Here is a 19014-nt window from a genome sequence, read left to right as displayed (position 1 = left end):
TTAATTAACAAGCTGCTTAAAATACCAGCGAAGGTATTCCCAACGGCGCAAATAAAACTACACTATATATCATTTATTTACCAGCGCTACACGACAGGTACCTATGGGTACTTAAAAATCAATTCAGAGCGTTTGCTCAAACCGTAACACGCTAAATGGATTCTTAGATGTTAAAGAAAAAGGTCACAATTTGAACCCTAACCCCCCCTAAACACCCGGTAACTAATTAAGAAGTAATCGCGTGGGGTCCTAACTATAAAGCTCAGTGGGGTATAAGCTATTCTGTTTGATAATTTATCCAGGGCCATGGATCTTTTGGTGTTTTTAAATCTGTTAACTTTATGTGGCTGTGGAAATTTAGCAGGTAAGATGCATTAATTATACAGGCTCGATGTGTTTAAAATTTGTAATGCAGGAGATGCTAATGTAGGCTTTGTGGATTTTGAATAGTTGTCCAATTAAATGGAGACCCGTAACCTACAAATTCTATGCACGTGGACATTAAAGCTATAATGTACTTGGCCGACCTAATCATAAATCTTTTCCAGTTTTAACGGAAACGTTTAGTCTCCAACACGGGATTTTTTTTCTACGAATTGTTGCTAAGATGCTCTTTATTTGGGTTGACTCTTTCACAACTTTGTTTTGTCCTGCTGGTGATTTAATCTTATGTGCGTAATACGACCTTCCCAGTAGCCTTGAGCGCCGCGGATGGCTCGCTCCCAGCCCCGGCGAAATGCCCCTTCGGCTCGTTCCCGTGCAAGGACGGCCGCGGCTGCGCGCTCCACAGCCACTTTTGCGATGGGGACAAGGACTGCAAGGACGGCTCCGATGAGGTCGACTGCCCTGTGCAGTGCGACGCAGGTGTGTGATCGCTGGCTGCATATATTCACCTGTAAAACACTTCGTTTAAAAAATGGTCTGTTATCAAGGAAGGTCCACACGCACTGCAGGTGTAAGTTCAAGATACCGAATGGTTGTGTGTGTATATAGGTTCTACACTAAAATATAACAAACGCAGTCATTATTTGGTGCACAAAACACAGGTATGTGGATCAAGGAATACGAAGTCCATTTTCCTAAGTAACACTTTTATTACTTTAGTCTATCACTCTAACACTTGTACCAGATGGATAAGGACACGTGTCTGTGCATTCGCAGCTCCATATACAATTAATTGGCAAATTATTTCTGTAAATTGCTTGGTATCTAAATGTAGGACAGCTGGCTTTTGGTGGAACATGCAGCACTAATTTAATTTAAGATTTACGCACTTCCAGAGCAGTTCCAGTGCGCCCACGGCAGGAAGTGCATTAAGCTGAGCGAGGTGTGTGACGGGACAGCCCAGTGCCAAGACCGCTCCGATGAGAAGAACTGCTGGAAGCCCACGGATGAATGCGCCGTCCGCTGCGACAACACACGCTGCATCCCCTCGTCTTTCCGCTGCGATGGAGAGAGGGACTGCTTGGATGGGACAGACGAGGAGGACTGTGGTAGGCGGGGGTGTGCCTGTTTCCTGTCTGTCCGGATTGTGTGTTTTTTTTTTTTATTTTAAGGTTACATTCACTTGTGATATTGGAACAGACGGAAATTTTATCTGCGTTATCTGGTCAGCTGCGCAGTGTTGGAGGAAAAGCACGTGCGTAATGTCACGGCACAGCTATACTAGTCTACATTTAAACTATAAAATGCTACGGTGACTTAGAGTAGTCGGTCGTTGTAACAGGTGAACTGCTTTCAGTGCGATATTAACGGACCCGTTCTGACTAGATGATGGAGAGTGCGAGAGCGGCGAATTCCAGTGCGCCAGTGGTCAGTGCGTCTCCGGGAGCGCGCACTGCGATGGGCACGCCGACTGCCATGACCGCTCGGATGAAAAGGGCTGCCAGTCATCGGGTTGTCCTGGCCAGAAACGCTGCTCCGATACCGGCCGGTGTCTGCTGCCTGTCTGGGTATGTGATGGTGAGGAGGACTGCCAGGATGGGTCGGATGAGAAGGTGAGCTCGCTGCAATTCCCGTGTTAGAGCATGTGTTGGTACCTCCACTTTTGTGCAACATTAAAATGAATGTTTATTATGGCTTACCCAGTCTGGAAGAAGTTATTGTACACACAAGATACAGAATTAAATGCTCAGAGGTCACCAAAATATTTGCACTTTTATGCATTTGTTTCACCATGCTGATTTGGTGGTGAGTGAATGTTCCAGACCATTGTAAGATGCCACCCTTGCAGGACTGTCCAGCGGCTCAAGTGACATGTGGGGAGTTCCAATGGACCTGTGCTTCAAAAACCCAGTGCATCCCCATCTCCTGGCATTGCGACAGGGAGGTGGACTGCAGTGACCGCAGTGATGAGGCTGGATGTGAGGCATTTTCCACATCAATCCAATACACTGAAGATCTCATTTCACTTTGGAGGAAGAATTTTCAGAAATTTCTTGATTTTGACACTCCAGCTGGGCTTATCTGGTTATAGTGTTCTACAGTATTTCATAGCTATGATCACTGTATTAAATAACCTAGCATGGCCCTTAGTAAGTCGGGCAGTCTGTACAACCAATGTGACTTAAAACCGCTCCCACATATGACCAATGTTTAAGTAAATGTTCATGCATTTTGGGCAGCCATACACCCCACAGAGCTACACTCTCGTATGCGCTGCACGCCATATAATAGCTGCCATGGGAAAGTGCTGTACTGTTTGGCAAAACGACCATCCCAGCCTGATGCGCATCTCCCAACTTTGTTCTTTTGATGTATGACCTGTCAGAACAGAAAACATAAGTTGGGAACATTCCAAGTAGTCTTGCAAGTGCGAAGTGGATATAGTGGACTGGGTCTGCAGTGTACAAATGTTGTGCAGATGTAAAGCAAGATTTTGTCCAGGTGCACCTGCCGGATGTCCGTCTCACCAGTTCCAGTGTGGGACTGGCGAGTGTGTGGACCCAGCCTCTGTGTGTAATGCGAGTACTGACTGCGTTGATGGCTCTGACGAGGGCCCGGCCTGCCATAACGATGCATGCTCCAGTCCTGGAAGTCCCCAGTGTGCCTTCAAGTGCTACAACACACCCCAGGGTGCGGTGAGTACAAAAAAGGGGGGGGGTGAGAGGAAGTGTGGTGGCGGGTGACGATCGGTGCGCGTCGCAAATGATGGAAGGAATTGCTGGTGTAAGCAATTAAAGGAATTTTGCTTCTCACAGCTTAGAGAATCAAATGTTGGGTTTTTTTGTCCTTCCTCCCCAGAATTACCAGTAAACCTGTTTTTTGGGATGTCCACAAACATGTAGTAGACCGAATCTTCATGTAATGTCACTATTTGTGTTGAGTAATTTTAACTCATTCCCATGCTTTCGGGATGTCGACATTGAGACCAAGAGGTAGGGTGTAAAAAAAAAAAACAAAGAAACAGGAAAGCAGTACTTGACTGTACAACAGCAGTGTTCATCAGCTGAGCAATATAATTGAATGATTCCTTCCTATCTGATCCTTTAGAGATGCAGCTGCAATGTGGGCTTTGAGCTGCTGGCTGATCAGGTGACCTGTGTGGACAGCAATGAATGCAAAGCTGCGGAGCCTCCCTGTAGTCACATCTGCATGAATACCGAGGGCTCCTACAGGTGCCACTGTCACCCGGGTTACCAGCTAGCAGCAGATGACCATGGGTGTGAAATAACAGGTGCTGTTTAGCTTGTTTTGTACTTGACCGTCTTGCTTTGCTGGTAGCATTGCTGAAGTTGAAGCATTAGCTAATTGCTAACTGCTGTAATATCTGTGCTAAATAGCTTGGTTTGTTATGGAAGTCTACATCAGCAGTAGAACGTTCCTCCTCCTGCAGAACCAAGAAACGTTTCCTTTGTTCCTCTACCCCCTCCACCTTCATAGGGGAGCCCCTTCTGCTGGCCTCAATGCAGAACGAGCTGCTCCTGCATGGCCTGCGGAGGTCTAGCCTAGACATCCATCCCACCACCAGCAAGAAGGCCATCATGTGGGTGGACTATGATTGGCGAGACCAAAAGATCTTTTGGGTCAACCTGGAAGCCGACAGCATCAAGTGGAACTCTCTGGACAAGAGGAACAAGGGCACAATCGTAAAAGGTTCGTCTCATGCTGTGACAGATCATTTGCACCCTGCCTCTACTGCTCGTTGGTCTTGTAGAATCACGGCCATCAGCCGAGTGAAAGTTGCAATTAAGTAATTCTCTCTCAACTTGGAGGCTCTGGAAATGACATTCCCCTCTGCAATATTAATCTGTTTTTACAGTTGTGTTGGCTTTTTGTTTGTCCCCCTTGACACTGCCGTTTATCCACTCTGCAGGAGTCAAGGCAGACTGTTTGGGAGTGGATTGGGTTGGGCGAAACCTGTACTGGATCGATGGTGAGAGGGGTGAGATCCATGCTGTGACGCTTGACACCACAACTACAGCCCAGAACTCCATAATAGTTGTGGACGAGGACCTGGAACAGCCTCGTTTTCTGTTACTGATGCCCGAGACTGGGTGAGTGTCTGATGCTGTAATGCACAGTGTAGAGGTGTTGACTTGTGTTATGGATGTTTTTTTTTTTATTATAAATGAAAAGGGTCATAACATTGTAGGCTCAAATAAGGCCTGGTGAATCATTCATCCTGCAGGATGATGTTCTGGTCCGATATCGGTGGTGAGCCACGGATCGAGCGAGCAGGCATGGACGGCTCAGAGAGGAGGACTGTGGTCTGGGACAAACTCAGCTGGCCTGGCAGTCTAGCTGTGGATTCACTGGGTGGGAGGATCTACTGGACAGATGAGAAACTCAGGTGCATTGGTTCAGCCACACTAGATGGACAGGATATCAAGGTACTGATGGCCAAACCAGTGATGTCGTTCTCCGGTAGTGTTGCAGCATTCATTGGCATTTTTTTAGAAATGCATAATTTTCAAATCGGGAAACTTGGTCCTTAATTCTGCCCCATGCCTGTAGCTTCTGCAGCTGACTGAGACGCCCAGACCTTTCTCGGTGGCAGTGTTTGAAGACATGGTCTACTGGTCTGACACTGAGAGGAGAACTGTGCAGAGGGCCAACAAGCATACGGGCAAGCACCGGGAAACGCTTCTGAAACAGGACCGGCAGGTCTTAGGAGTGAGAGTAAGTCTGCTCTAAAGCCTGAATCACAGGGTTTAAGACTGTTCCATTTACCTGGGAAGTTGGAAGTCAGACCTGGGAATGACGCCGCACTCAAGTGTTCCGGTACAGCGAGTCGGAATGCCAATACCAGGGATCTGTTTCAGAAAGCATTTCTTGTTTAGCTGGATATCTTGGTGGATTTAATTCAGTTTTAATTGCCTTTCTTTGTTCGCTTGCATTTAGCCCAGACTACCTTAAATCTGACAAGTAATCCAGCTAAGCAAGAAATCCTGCTTTCTGAAATAGGCCCCAGTTCTAGCCTGGTTAATTGTTAGCCATTGTTTGGCTATTGAAACAATTTAATACTGTTATGTGGTATTTTGTGTGTAAAAACACTGTAGCAACGCATCCACTGACAGCGGGTGGACAGTACTGTGTGTGACCGATTTTAATGACACAAATAAGATGTAAGTGCTAAAAACAGTTTAAAACTACAGCTTTAACTTCCGTTGATTTAAAGGATGCAGCTAACTTGAATTCTGAGGTTGGGGTCACGTAAATTCCTCAGACGTTTTTCCAAGCAGGAATTCCGACTTCAGGGGGCATTTCAGTTGAAATTTCTGACTAGGAACTCAGAAGTTCCGAGTTACAAGTTCAAATGGAACATGGCATGAGACTGGGTCAAGAATCAAGAAGTGGGCTGAGGAAGCAAGGTTTCCCAAGAGACCTAGGTTTCAGACCTGGTGGTTTCTGCTATGTAACTGTGCCAAAAAAACCTAATTGAGAATGACACTAACAATGAAGCAGAACAAGAAGTCGTCTGAGGATGGTGTTCCACCTAGTGGTGCTATTTATGAATTAATGACCATGCTAATCATTACTTGACAGCACATCTTAATAAAAGGTTCCTAGGAATTTGGGTTGTGTGGGAACTGGATGGCTGCAAAAATGACATTTGTAGCTTTGATGTGCTTTAGTGTAGAATTGAGGTATTGGGGAAAGTGGTCGTCGAAACACGTTATGCAAGGGTGGCTGTTTTCCGAGCAGATCGTCCACAAGCTGCTGCAGGAGGATGCGTCAAACCCGTGTCTGCAGCTGCGCTGCTCCCACCTCTGCCTGCTAGCGCCGGGACCCAGAGCTGTGTGCCGCTGCCCCTCTGGCTTCCTGCTGGACCACGATGGGCTCACCTGCTCACAGCTGGAGGACTCTGCTTTCATCTACATCCTGTCACCTACATCTGTCACCCAGGTACCTGCTGCTCCTCTGTAGGTGACAAACGACCTATTCTGGACATAATCACAAGCTCAAAATAATTTGATTACTACTTAATACTTATGTGAAATGTGAGGTAGGGGTGGCTGCAGTAATGATTACAAATTTCCTTTTGCATGTGTAAAACGTGTTATTGGAGAATGATGTACAGTGGGCCCTTCCACATTGTGTGGGTTTGGGGCACAGCCCCCCTGATACTGGTGGGGGGGGACTGCCAAAAATTTTTTCCGACCCCTTGGTGATCGATGCAAAATTTATGCTGTGAGATGATCACTGCGAGATCACACGAGACTGCCATAAACACTGCATCCTTTTGCATGTCTGGCTTTTCTCAAAACTCCCAGAATTCCTATTTGTGCTGGCCCTGCAATGTATTGAAACCGCAATGGGGAAAAGTCAGTTGAGTGTTATGTGAATTTTGTTCTGCCAGCAAAGTTGGACACCATTCCTACCTGTTATTCCAGGAGTGTCAAATCATGGCTGAATTTTAAAATGGGTGCCTCGCCCAATCAGAAGTTACTTGCACATTAGGTGAAATTACTTGTTCACCCTGGGATTTTTCAGACTGAATGAGACGCTGCATGCTTGGATCCGTGACTAAATGACACTGCTCGGTCTGCAGTCTCCCCGGTCTGTTCCCTGATTGCCTCGTTCTCAGCCTCTGTGGCCATGTGCCTGTCCTCCTGTAGGTATACCTGCAGAGCCTGGGCACTGTGGTGGGGCAGAACTGGCCTGACCACCATGTGTTGGCATTACCTGGCATCGACGAAGCCACGGCGTTGGCGTACGTGCAGTGGAACCACAGCCTGTATGTTGCGGACGCAGGACGGGGGAGCGTAGAGGTGTTCAGGCTGCAAGAGGGGAACCTGCAACACAGTCATGCGGTTGTTAAGTTGCATGGGGATGATGTGGTGATCGCAATGGCTGTTGACCACATCACCCTCAACCTGTACTGGTGCAGCCGTGAGCAGCCAGGCCTGCACGTCACCTCGGGCTCTGGAGCATACACAGCTGTGCTGCTGGATGACCTGACGGCCCCCAGTGCGGTTGCCCTGCACCCCCCAGCTGGCCAGATCTGCTTCAGTGACCTGGCACGGGTTGAGTGTGCCTACATGGATGGGAGAAACCGCAGCCTGCTCTGGCAGAAGGCCCAGAATCCCTGCTCTCTGACCTTCTCTCCTGATGGGTCCAGACTATACTGGGCTAACACTGGTGAGCTGGTTGGTCATCTACCTTTCAGTGTTTCATGATGCTAAACGATCTTTGCATGGAGTTGCATTTTTCTATAGTCCTGTTAATTAACCGTATGGTACATGAGACAAGCTATTGGTGTAGATGGCTTTGTCAGGATGTTTGTGCATGGATGCTGTGAATCCTTAATGTTATTAACTTCTAGGTGCAGGAGTCATCAGTTCCATTGGCATTGATGGTTCTGGATACAAGGAGTTTGAAACCGGTGGCAGATTGATTGATGCCCTGGCTTGCAGTGATAGTGTGCTCTTCTGGGTCACAGTCAATGGTATCGTATAAACCGCCACCCTTCACTGGCCTATTGTGCAATGGTCCTGACCGACCAGGCAGAATCCCTAAAATGCCTTTATGTCCAAACATATCATTATATTCTGACAAGGTTTCTGTGGTTCCAGTTTTGGAATATTGGAAGGATGTCTGTACAGATTTATTCACAAATGGGCCCCCTACCTCCAAAAAAATGACCTATAGGGATAAAACAGGAAATGTACCTAAAATAAGATGGGGTAGCAGCACTGAACATGGAGGTGGTGGGATTTGTAGTCCTAGTATAGCAGAGGGTTTGTAGGCAGCGGACTTTCTTCCCAAAGGGTAAGAGGCTGTGTTCTCATCTCTCAGATACCACGAAGGTTTGGTTCAGTGACGGCACACTGGCCAAGCAGCTGTGGTTCGAAGTGAAGGCTAACATTGTTGATTTGAAAGCCTATAGCAAGAATGTTCAAGAAGGTAAGACTGGATTTACCTGATTAACAATCTTCTGGTGTTCACTTGATCAGAATTAACTGGAGTGCAAATGACATTAACACTAGAACTGCTAGGACCTCGAACACCAGCAGCGACGTACTTCGGCGTATCGCACCTTCCGCTTTTGTTAATGGGCCATCGTGTTGGCTGCTCACCTATCAGGAAACAATGGGACAGCTGGTAATCCTCACAGCAGCAGCTACTGTCACCTCAAAAATGCTGTAAAACCCATAAGTTTTTGATTAGATCAATCTTGTGAAACTTATCTTGTTCCCACACTGCTAGTAAAAGCCTTGATTTAAAATGCCAAAAGACCTGATTACTTTTAATCATTATCACAGTTGGGTATGGGCGGTCTTATTTAGAAAAGAGATGTGACATAGGTGATGTTACCCCGACATTTATAAAAACAATGCAAACACAATAAGCCGCTTCAGCTGAACAGTGTTTTCAAACAAAACACAGGGTTGCCAACCTTTGGTCAGCTGGCTTGGAGTGAGATTTTCAATTAGACAATTTTCGCACATGCATACTTGCATGCATGTACTATTTTTATTACCTTGTAAATAGTTTGTATGGTTTGCAATCTCCCAGTGCTGTTGCTGTAGCTAATTTCATATTCATAATTGAATATAGATTTGACACGTTTTCTTGCATGAGTGAGTCTGAAAGCATGTTGAAGCACACACGCAGGTGTACTTATATTGGTGATTTGAACCTGAAGTGTTGGTTATATCTAACATTAAATAACTAATGCTTGTTTCATTTTCTCTCGCATCTCCAGAATTTGTGCTAAAGTTTGGTCTTTTTCTGCTAGCATTAGCAAACTCCATGTACTCTGCACTACGGTGTCTTCAGATGTTTGATCAAACTGCTTGTTACATGGTGTACTGTCCCTTTCTCCTCTTGACCCTTTAGCAGAACACATCCTACAGTCAGTCTGCTTTACTTCTGTCGTCCCTTATCGCAGATACTCGCCAAATTGCCAGTGTCTGTTCTCTGCCTTTATCCGTCCCAAATGTTTCTGGTTGATGCGTCTCACTACATGCCGAAGTCCGATTTGGGCAGTAGAAAATGTCTTGGCTTTGAGTTTTAATATTAAGTGGTATTGGACATTTTTTATGAGTACGAGTGTGTGGGCGTGTGGGCGCAGTATCGACCCGATACCTGATGCAGGTATTGGTGCATCCTTGGTTAACACTAACGGCACATCAGCGCAAAATAAATGGGCTGCAAATACCAAAGTACTACAAGTTGGAGGTTAGTTTGTTCACTGGTGTCGGGAAACAGCGGTTCAAGTGATAATGAATACTGACTTTGATCTGTTGGCATTAGAACAAGGCACCTAATATGCAAGAACCCTCTTCAGAAACTGCTTCAGGTGTAACTGAAGTGTTATAGTTTCTGAAGTCTGTCCCTCTGTACCCTCAGGAAGCAATCTGTGCTCCAATAGGAACGGGGAATGTGGTCACCTGTGTCTGGCATTTCCTGGCGGTCGGACGTGCCGCTGTGTGGAAGGCCATCACTTGGCCAACGAGTCCCACTGTGTGGCTGGACACCCCTGCCCTCCTGACTCCAAGGCATGCCTGGATGGCCAAACCTGTCTCCCCACCATAAAGTTCTGTGATGGTCATCCGGACTGTCCGGACCACTCGGATGAAAACTGTAAGACCCCTGTCCAGAGACGCATGCATGATTCTGGGTGGCCCTTATGGCTGAATTAAGATTAAGTGATTTTTTTCTAGCCGACTCGTAGAGCCTTGACCTATTGAAATACCCCCCCCACTCACTAACAGGTACCGTTGACCTGTTGAGACCCAGAGGTCCCCGACCCTCCTTCAGCGCTCCCAGCTCTGCCGTCCCCACGTCCCTTGACGACCTCTTGCAGCGCGAGCTGGAAGCAGAGTCATGTGACGAGAGGCTGTGTGGTGGGCGTGGCAAATGCGTGAGTGTGCCGGACGGTGGCACCGCCTGCGAGTGCCACTCAGGCTTTCAAGGAACGTTCTGCGAGGATGGCGCTCCGTCGGTCCAGCCGCTGATCACCTATGCTGGCGGCGCCTTGGCCGCTGTGGTCGTCGTTGCCGTCGCGGCCCTGTTTGTCATCAGGAGGAGGAAGGCAGCAGGCAAAAGGTGAGCTTTATGTAGGTGTGATGGGCTGGAGTCACTGTGGGCATGATCCTTAAGATCCAAACCTTCCTCAGTGGCATTCAGCTGTAGACTTCTGATCCAGCCCATACAAGCACTTTTTTTTTTGAATTTCATTGCAAAGTAAAAGGTTGTGAAATGGAATAGTTTTGATTGGCCAAAAACTGTGACATTGCAAAGTAACCCCTGTTCAGTCCTCCCTACAAGGGTCTCCATCTGTAACCTCTCTGCTCTTGGTTTGTTTGCCTGGACCTGCCTCATGCCTACAGGAGAGAGAGGGTCGTCACCATGGCGGCCCCCCAGACGGAGATGGTGGCTCGGGTAGAGGGACCCCCAGCACAGGCCTCTGCCTCCCCCCCAGAGGCGCACAGCCCTGAGGTAACTGCCTCTTCAGACTTTTGCTCCAGTGATCATTCTTGTCACACTTTTCATTAACGCTACAGCTGTGTGCTGTCACATTGCGATTCGTATGGCACATGGGCAATGATCACCAGGGCTTCAGATAACAGGTGTGAACGTTTGATAGCGGATAAGATTTTTGGTGTTGTATGAACTTTAGCCCACGGTTTGGTAAGCAGATTAGTAGCATGCCTAAAATACTGAAATGCCATGTGATCATGTGGCCCTGGTACCACGGTGACTGTTGATATAATCACCACCTGTTTTCTTTGTGGGTTACAGGAGCCTGTTTCCCCGGAACATTGACCACACCTTCACAGAATGCCAACAGCCCTTCTGTACCTGAAATAAATGCTCATTGAACTTGTGCATGTTCCCTGAGTGTGATTCTATACAAATGGTTCATAATGTTATACCCAAGCAGAGCTAAAGGTACCATTGGCAGAATATGTACAGTATTGTATCTGTTAAACAAAATCTAATCTCTGGCCCCTCTACTGATCCTTCCATGCAAAATATTTGACTAGTTAACTGCCCTGCTATCCTGACCAGTTTAATGGTGACCAACTAGGGTTTGCTTAACTTCTATACAATAATACATTTTACAGCGCTAAACTCACTGCTGTGGCAGTGGTCCTTGGTCTCCGTATTAAGCAGCATTGCTTTACATCCATGTATCTATGTACCTAATCAACCAACCACTTATGAAAACGGCAGGATACTGAGATGGCAAGAAACTCATTCAGGATAACCACTGAATTTTCATTTAAAGTGTAATAGCTTTTTCTTTTTCACCTGCCAGTGATGCACAAGGGTGGACTTGTTAATCAGGGCAGGTTTTTGGCTCTGCTCATACATGACTTCATCTTCTCAAACATTTCATTTAGTGGTCAAGCAGCCCTCTGCTCTATGTAGGATGAAATACACACTTGTCCCTAATGAGTTGATACAGCCTGGTTCAGAGAGTGTTTATTGTACTGACACGAGTGGCTGTGCTGGAGGGTCCAAATGCCTGCTGCTATGAATAAATCGCTGTAAGCTCTAGCTACTGTACCTGCCCAGCACTGGCAAGGAAATGACTGCAGGGATTCAGCTGTGTCTTACAAAGCTATAGATGTAGTGTGGTGGAACAAACATGAAGGCAACTTTGAGGTTCCAGCAGAATGTTGACCTGAGCTATTGATCTGACTCCTTCGGAGACCAACAAATAGATTTTTATTGCAGTTATAAGCCACTAATGTATTTGGGCTTGATAGTTGAAGTTTCAGCACTAGCATTGAAATGTCATTTTTGAAATTGCTTATGTTGAGGATTTCACCCGTACGTCCAATCTGAACAAGTCCCAATGTTTCATTATGGTCGGCTCGTCTCTTGGGAACCAGTCACAAATAGCAAGGAGATGAACCCACTGGTCTTTGATCATAGGCCCTGCTTTCTTACTACTGTGTCATCAACTAACCCTAAAGAAAGGTTAGGGATTGAGTTCTTAAATTTACTTACATTTAATCACTTGCATTTTTTGTGCCAAATAAGCAAATATTGAAGGGAAAATAAAGGCGCTGTGATTTTAGTTATTGTTATTTCTGAAAAGTAAATGAGTAAATCAGTGAAACAATAGGGTTGATTTTGTGGCTTTTGCTTATTCTGGAATATAATGCTCACATTCTTGGTGTTTACGACGACTTATGGTCATGATGACTTCTGGGACACGAGCAATAATGGTTTACCTCAGATTGTGCTGGTCAAAGCAAAAAACGCTGCAACAGCCAGTGATTACATGGTAACAGCATAACCAAACATGTTTATGATGCTTAAAATGGCTTGAAAATGCTTAAATATTACTTTGATGAGTAGTCGTATAGGCTTCATGCAAACATTAAAGGCAGAGGCAGCCTGTAAGAACTGCCAGGAAAATTAAAGCTTCCCTTTAAACCATGGAATCCAAATAGTGGATATTGTCTTGGGCTAGTGTACAATTATAACAAATGCTGATGTAGATTACTTTCTAGATAAAGGCACTGCCACATTTTATTCTCTATCTTAGTGAAAGTGAGTATATCTAAGTTTCACATAAAGTCTGAATAACGGAATCATTGTTTGATGAACTCACTGGTATGTTGCTTTGGAGCATCCACTAAATAAATGTAAATATAAAATGTAACTTTAAATATGGCAACTGGCATACCAAGAAAGTCCAGTTCAAAATGGGCTCTGATCTGATTAATTACATGAGATGATTTAAGGTCCATTAAACGTGTGTGTTTAGTCTGGATGGGAAAAATAACTGATAAATATCAGTGATAAAACAGCATAGAAAGGAAAAAATATGCCCCCCCCCCTTACATTTTTTTTTTTTTTTTTGTAAATACTGAGCTGTGGTCTGCTTTTCATTAAGCAGATGATTTTATCCAAAGTGACAGATTTTTGGGACAGCAGTGTCAGATGCTTCCTGGGAGAGTCAGGGGTTAAGGGTCTTGCTCAAAGACCGAACGGCGAAATTGCTCCACTGACCCTGAGATTTGGGCTGGCAGTCTTCCACTTACAGACACCTCTGTCTCTTTGTCAACAATTATCAAACACATTCATTTTCAAAAAGTAAAATCCTAACTGCATGTTTAAAGATTGAAGGATTGTTATTGCCGAATGCATAATGAAACAGCTAATGCTTTCAAATGGTTTCCTTACACATCTGTAGAAACTCCTGGCCTTTGGAATTGTTTTGTGTGTTTAATTCGATGGTAATAAAGTGATTTGACTTTGTTATTCAAAGGCCAGTATTTATGCATATTGGAAAGTCGATTGATTTACCAAATACTTAGAGATGAAGCTGATATATAGATATAAGGGTGCCTATGCAAGAATGATCATGAGGGAATGAGCAAACCTGCTGAAATTGCTGAATAGTTTGCCCAAGTCTGCTAAACAGATCATGGAAAAAGAAGACAGTAAGGTCAACAGAAGGACAAGATCAATCTTTAGATAACATCCCGGGTGCAGAGACAGAAGTTGAGCAAAAGATCTGGCTATTTGGAGAAATTCGGAAACATTGCGAAACAAGCTTGGAGAACATTAAAAGTGAAGGAGTGATCTAGGGCAGTGTTTCCCAAACCAGCCCTCGTGGTACGCTGAACAGAGTCAGGAGCTTTAAATAAATATCGTATTAGCTGAAGTAAGTAATTCAGTTGCCAAGCTGAACTAAACTAATTGTTGACTTAAATCAAAGTGAAATGTATGTCTGGAATCAGAGTGGACATGTACTGTATATGTCATTAAAAAGTATATGACCTTTAATCATTCGCAATGGAGCTGAGCCACTCTGAGGAAAATCGTAGGTGTGACACCCTTTGCATAGAGTGAATAAACTAACCTTGCATTGAAAGAGACTCTCCTCCACCCTGCTGATTGATACATCTAAATTGATCAGTCTAAACTGAAGGCTTAGGGCTCTGATACATAACCAGAGTCTTTCTGCCAGATCTGCGGAGATGAGCCACCTGTCTGTCCTGTCATCTCCGCCCGTGCCACTTTCTTCCCAGCAGCAAAAGCCACCAATGGGCAAAGTGAAGAATGTCAAATCAGCACTGAAATTGGGACCCAGGCCATTTCCGCCCACAGAGCAGCAAAACGCAGCTGTGCGCCGCCTGAGGGTGTGACATCCAGCCCGGGGGCTGTCAGCCGGTCTGCCCTAAGCTGGCGTTTGTCCAGCTGAGGCACCACTTACCGGCTTGGGGGATAATAACCAAACTCCCAGTTATCATTCACAGCCCTGACAGTCTTATTTAAAGTGTCACGCCTCTTATTGTTTATTTTTATTTATGAAAGAAAGTCCTACAAGTCACGCAGCACAACATGTTGGAATGACATACCAGGAACAGGTTTCCGCAGGAGGTTTCCGACAGGACATCCCAGGAAGTGTTTCGATTAAAAGGGACGAGACCCAGTGTGACCGCCTTCATATAAGGGTTCGCAAGGCCGTCTGCTCGCTCTTCCTACAGTCCATTTAGGACCCTCCAGTCAGCACCGGAGCCAGTAAAGTCGTCGATCTGACAGCGTTACGAACGTGAAGATTTTCCCTTCAGCACTGCGGCGGCGGGTACAGGCGCTCAGACCGGGGTAAGGCTCCACAAGCGCACTTTTAAACATTGTTTTGTATTTGGGCTGATTGTTAAACTGCGTAGTTCATTCATTTAGGCCGAACTGTGCGTGAGATGTGGAAAGAAAGGTGTGCTGCAGGCTTATTAGCTGGTTATTGCCGGGGGCCTTACTCAGGATTTTAGCCCCCATGAAAGAATAACATACTGGGGCCCCAACCTCAACCAATAAAATTATGTTTCGAATTTGGAACTTTCCCCACCTTTGCAGTACCCCTGGTTATTATACTTCCCCAGAGTTACAGGAACATGCTAAGATATAGTGCTGCTGAGGCCAATTACTGACTGTAAACTGCATTTGTTGTATGTTTTTATGCATGTCTGTACATGAATGTATAGCCTTGGAATCCCATCTAATTTAATGGCTTAATAATGATTCTTACAATCCAAGCACAGGGAGAGGACATTTATCCTGTAGTCTTAGAGCATTTTGTGGGGGGGGGGGGGGGGGGGGTTAGGACCTCGCTCAAGGGCCCAACGGAGATGTGACTATTCAACAAAGGCCGGGGATAAAACCTGCAAAAGTCCGAACACTGGCACAGAAGCCTAACCCGACACCCTCCGCTTCCTGTGAGGTTACTGTAACCATAGCAGGACAATCAGTTTATTGGTTAAGGACGGCAGGCAGGTGGCACGGTGCTGCAGTGTTTAGTGCCGTTTCCTCACACCTATAGGACCAGAGTTTGAGGCTCTGCCCCATGTTCACCCCACATCATCATCATCAGGTTTTCTCCACCTTCCTTCCCACAATCCAAAGACATGCAATGACAAATTGGATTTGCCTGTAGGTGTATATCCTGCAGTGCATTATTCCCGGCTTTGCGCCCATAGTATCTGGAATAGGCTTCGGAACCCTGCAAAGGACATACGAGTGTAGAAAACCAGAGGTAGTGATTCAATTCAGTAACGCAGAATTTTGCAGAATTCTCTGTAATGATGCTTCGCTATGAAGGCTAGCTGTCGGTCGATTTTCAAGAATTATTAATAATATTTAGCGTAACATTAACGGTGATAGGAAATGTGTGCGACCTCTGTGTTCACATATTACTTTATTCCCAGGTGATGGGTGTGCTAAATAAGGATTCACCAGCGAGCTGAAAGCCTTGCATGAGCAAACTAATAAACTGGTTGTTTCATTCCCAGGAAATACGGCTCAGGAGATGGATGCCCTTCGGACCACTGCTCTCATTCTCCTCATCGTGACTATGGCATCATCAAAGCCAGTAAGAATTACATCCCATTCCTATGATGCACTGGTAGCAACATAAACATCTAAAATGCTTCATCATTATGATTGATACTTTATTGATCAGTGGGGGGAAATTCTCTTTATGCCTGCCCCAACTTGCTCTTTGTAGACTGGTTGTTTCCTCACACCTCTAGGACCAGGGTTTCAGCCTTAGTAAGCTGGTCGTGAGGGGCAGCCACCTGTTGTGGCAGCCTTGCTCAAGGACCTGCAGATGTGCTAAAGCTGGGTTTGAACTGGTGACCTTCTGATCACAGGCACAGCCCACTGAGCCATGTGCTGCCCCCCTGAAAAGACACTGTTAGTCATGCAGGTGTGACGTGTGGCTCAGTGGGTTAAATCTTTGTGCCTGTGCTCAGAAGGTTGTTGGTTTGAGCCCCAGCCACAGCAGAATAACCACATGCCCGAGAGCCCCTGAATAAGACCATTAATCCTTGGTTGTTACAAATGTGTGCTGTGACCCCCAGCAAGCTGCACACAGAGTAAGAGGGGGCAAAGACTGTTTCCCTACAGTGATTAATAAAGATACTTTATTCTATTCAGCTGGAAAAAGAAAATTCAACACATAGTAGGGCTTTCTGTGCGCCAGAGTTTCTTAAACAATGCCTCATCTTGACAGATTAGATGGCGTGGAAACAACCTCAGAAAAATGGTCACCAAAGTTGTGGAGACCTCAGAATCCAATGAGTCTGTCTCCTCGGAGGAGCTGGAGCTGGAGCTGGATCCGACGACAGCTCCGCCGGTCATCCCCGACACGACCCTCCTGGCTGTCGTCACCGATACTCCTCTGCCCCTCATCCCAGAGGCCACCCTTGAGCCTACACCCCCTCCCCTAGGCATCGAGACCGGAGCCCCCCTGTACCTCACTGAGGGTCCTCTGATTTCCGACCAGCCAACTGATCCATTTTCAGCTGTGACACCAGACACCGTTGAGCCCTTGGCTCCATCTACGCCTCAACCTATCAGCGGTCTCCCTCTATGTGTTAATGTAGACATTTCATACCCTCCGTTACCAAGCAGAGGTGACAACTTGAAGTAACGCAAGAAGGTGATACCATTAGCTAGCAGTACGTCATATAGTCTCCCTCACATTATCCACAACCTTTTCATGGCCTTCTGTGTTAGTATTACCTGTTTATAAAATGAAGGTTCAGGATGCTGACTGACAGGAACACTATCCTTGGTCCATGAAACATTTATCAATCTATGTCCATATATGTCTTTTCAGCATTTGTGAAGGTGACATTCATTGTTTTCCCAGCAATGCTACCAATAAAGGGTATATCAAAGACACAGATGGTCTTCAATGCCTTAAGAGAGAAGTATGGTGTACAGTGCTAAGTTCTACCAGGATGTGAACCACTTAACACTTGTGAAGCAGTTAAACACAACTCCCTCCCCCAGAGTGATTTCTGGGCACAAACCCAAGGTTGGGAGATAATGAACAATAAAAAATAAACAGAAAAACACATCAGAATCTGATTACCGCCGCAAACGCAAACAACAATGTGACATGAAGAACACAAAACTGCCTTCAGATGTCTGCACGGCCTTTTTCCCCAAACACCAGACCTATGCAGTGAGCCTCAACAACGCGGGGGGGCGGACGGAGAGGAGACAGGGTGCAAGGAGCCCACCCCAGCAGCCTAACGTGACCCCCACCCCTCAGGGCAAGAGCACCATCCACTGGCATCACCGCCAACATTCGTTCAGATGATATGGTTTCATTTTTTGTACGAGAATGTGGAGCGTTACACGACCGTCCCGTCTATCCTAAACACGGAAAAGGTCAAAGATCACGAAAGCCATGTTAAACCATAAGGGAAACAATGACATTTCACATAATGTATATATAATTCACGTAATACAAGATGCTTTAACAATAAAACTGATATTTCCTTGCTATTTGTGGCAACATTAAACTAAGTAAAGCATCACCAGCCAGCCAGTGTAACTCTTAAAAGACAAGACGCATATTCGAGGCCCAGTTTCTAAAGGTTTAATAACGGAGTTTTAAAAATAAAACACACTGTATATTCCTGAGGGCTTAAGGTCAGCTTTAAATGTAAAATAAACATTTTCTTAATAGTTATATCCACAGCAAATCAAATTACTACTGCATGAAAAATGTATAGGTTTCTGTAGTATCTGTGTACATAACAGAATACATTCAACCTAGAAATCAAGGAGGGCCACGTTCCCCAGTAAGACACCTCAGGATTAGCATGATGGTGAAGATATTTTATAAACACAAGCAAGAAAAACTGTAATAATCAATCACACTGTACAGGCCATTTGGGACAGCAGCAGCTGGCTTCTATCCTAAATGTATGCACACACGTGGGGTTGAACTGAGATGTGTGCTTTAAGCTCCACTGGACTATGTCAAGATATTCTGGCATCTCAATCACTGGTTTAAGAATAATGCCAAAGCATCAAGGTGACCCAAAATGGAATAAAAAGGCCACCACACCTATTAAGCTCAAGGTATTTCTCCCACCCCCAGAAAAAAACCTTTTTACATCACAATGCAAAGTTTATGACACATATGTAGAGATCACTCCAGCAATTAGGTGAATAGAATGAATAGGATTTTGAATTCCGAAAATGCACCAACGAGCTACATCGACGAAAGACGAAATTCAGTCTTTCCATGAGGAAGGAATAAAGGAATGGGCGTGGCCTACTGGCAGACAGATTCCCAGT

The 19014-nt window shown here is 45.5% G+C and overlaps 1 protein-coding gene and 1 long non-coding RNA gene across 2 annotated transcripts; both read left to right on the top strand.

Annotated features, from left to right (window-relative positions):
• Window positions 1-227: 227 nt before the first annotated feature.
• On the top strand, window positions 228-11278 carry lrp13 (low-density lipoprotein receptor related-protein 13). The gene is made up of 19 exons (XM_023836561.1): window positions 228-364; window positions 694-864; window positions 1281-1493; window positions 1771-1997; window positions 2234-2363; window positions 2887-3080; window positions 3493-3676; window positions 3883-4095; window positions 4316-4496; window positions 4631-4832; window positions 4957-5121; window positions 6148-6348; window positions 7062-7584; window positions 7769-7891; window positions 8242-8349; window positions 9799-10032; window positions 10164-10497; window positions 10782-10890; window positions 11194-11278. Exons 1-19 carry the CDS (start codon window positions 307-309, stop codon window positions 11215-11217), a joined length of 3594 nt encoding a protein of 1197 aa, XP_023692329.1. The 5' UTR covers window positions 228-306; the 3' UTR covers window positions 11218-11278.
• Window positions 11279-14760: 3482 nt separating this feature from the next.
• Window positions 14761-17601, top strand: LOC111856627 (uncharacterized). Its single transcript, XR_011985257.1, has 3 exons — window positions 14761-15024; window positions 16206-16285; window positions 16928-17601. It is a non-coding gene; the product is annotated as an uncharacterized lncRNA (long non-coding RNA).
• Window positions 17602-19014: the final 1413 nt, after the last annotated feature.

The sequence above is a fragment of the Paramormyrops kingsleyae genome, chromosome 2 (assembly GCF_048594095.1).
Source record: "Paramormyrops kingsleyae isolate MSU_618 chromosome 2, PKINGS_0.4, whole genome shotgun sequence".
In the NCBI taxonomy this organism is placed as follows: domain Eukaryota; kingdom Metazoa; phylum Chordata; class Actinopteri; order Osteoglossiformes; family Mormyridae; genus Paramormyrops; species Paramormyrops kingsleyae.
The sequence above is the reverse complement of the archived record's forward strand: the minus strand, read 5'-3'. Positions and strand labels throughout refer to the sequence as shown.

What these genes read in the sequence shown, in the direction of transcription:
- lrp13 (XM_023836561.1), top strand. Translation starts at nt 307, where the DNA reads ATGGATCTTTTGGTGTTTTTAAATCTGTTAACTTTATGTGGCTGTGGA. An exon ending in CCGCAGTGATGAGGCTGGAT is followed by an intron (nt 2,364 to 2,886) that starts GTGAGGCATTTT and finishes GATTTTGTCCAG; the next exon opens with GTGCACCTGCCGGATGTCCG. An exon ending in TAGCAAGAATGTTCAAGAAG is followed by an intron (nt 8,350 to 9,798) that starts GTAAGACTGGAT and finishes CTGTACCCTCAG; the next exon opens with GAAGCAATCTGTGCTCCAAT.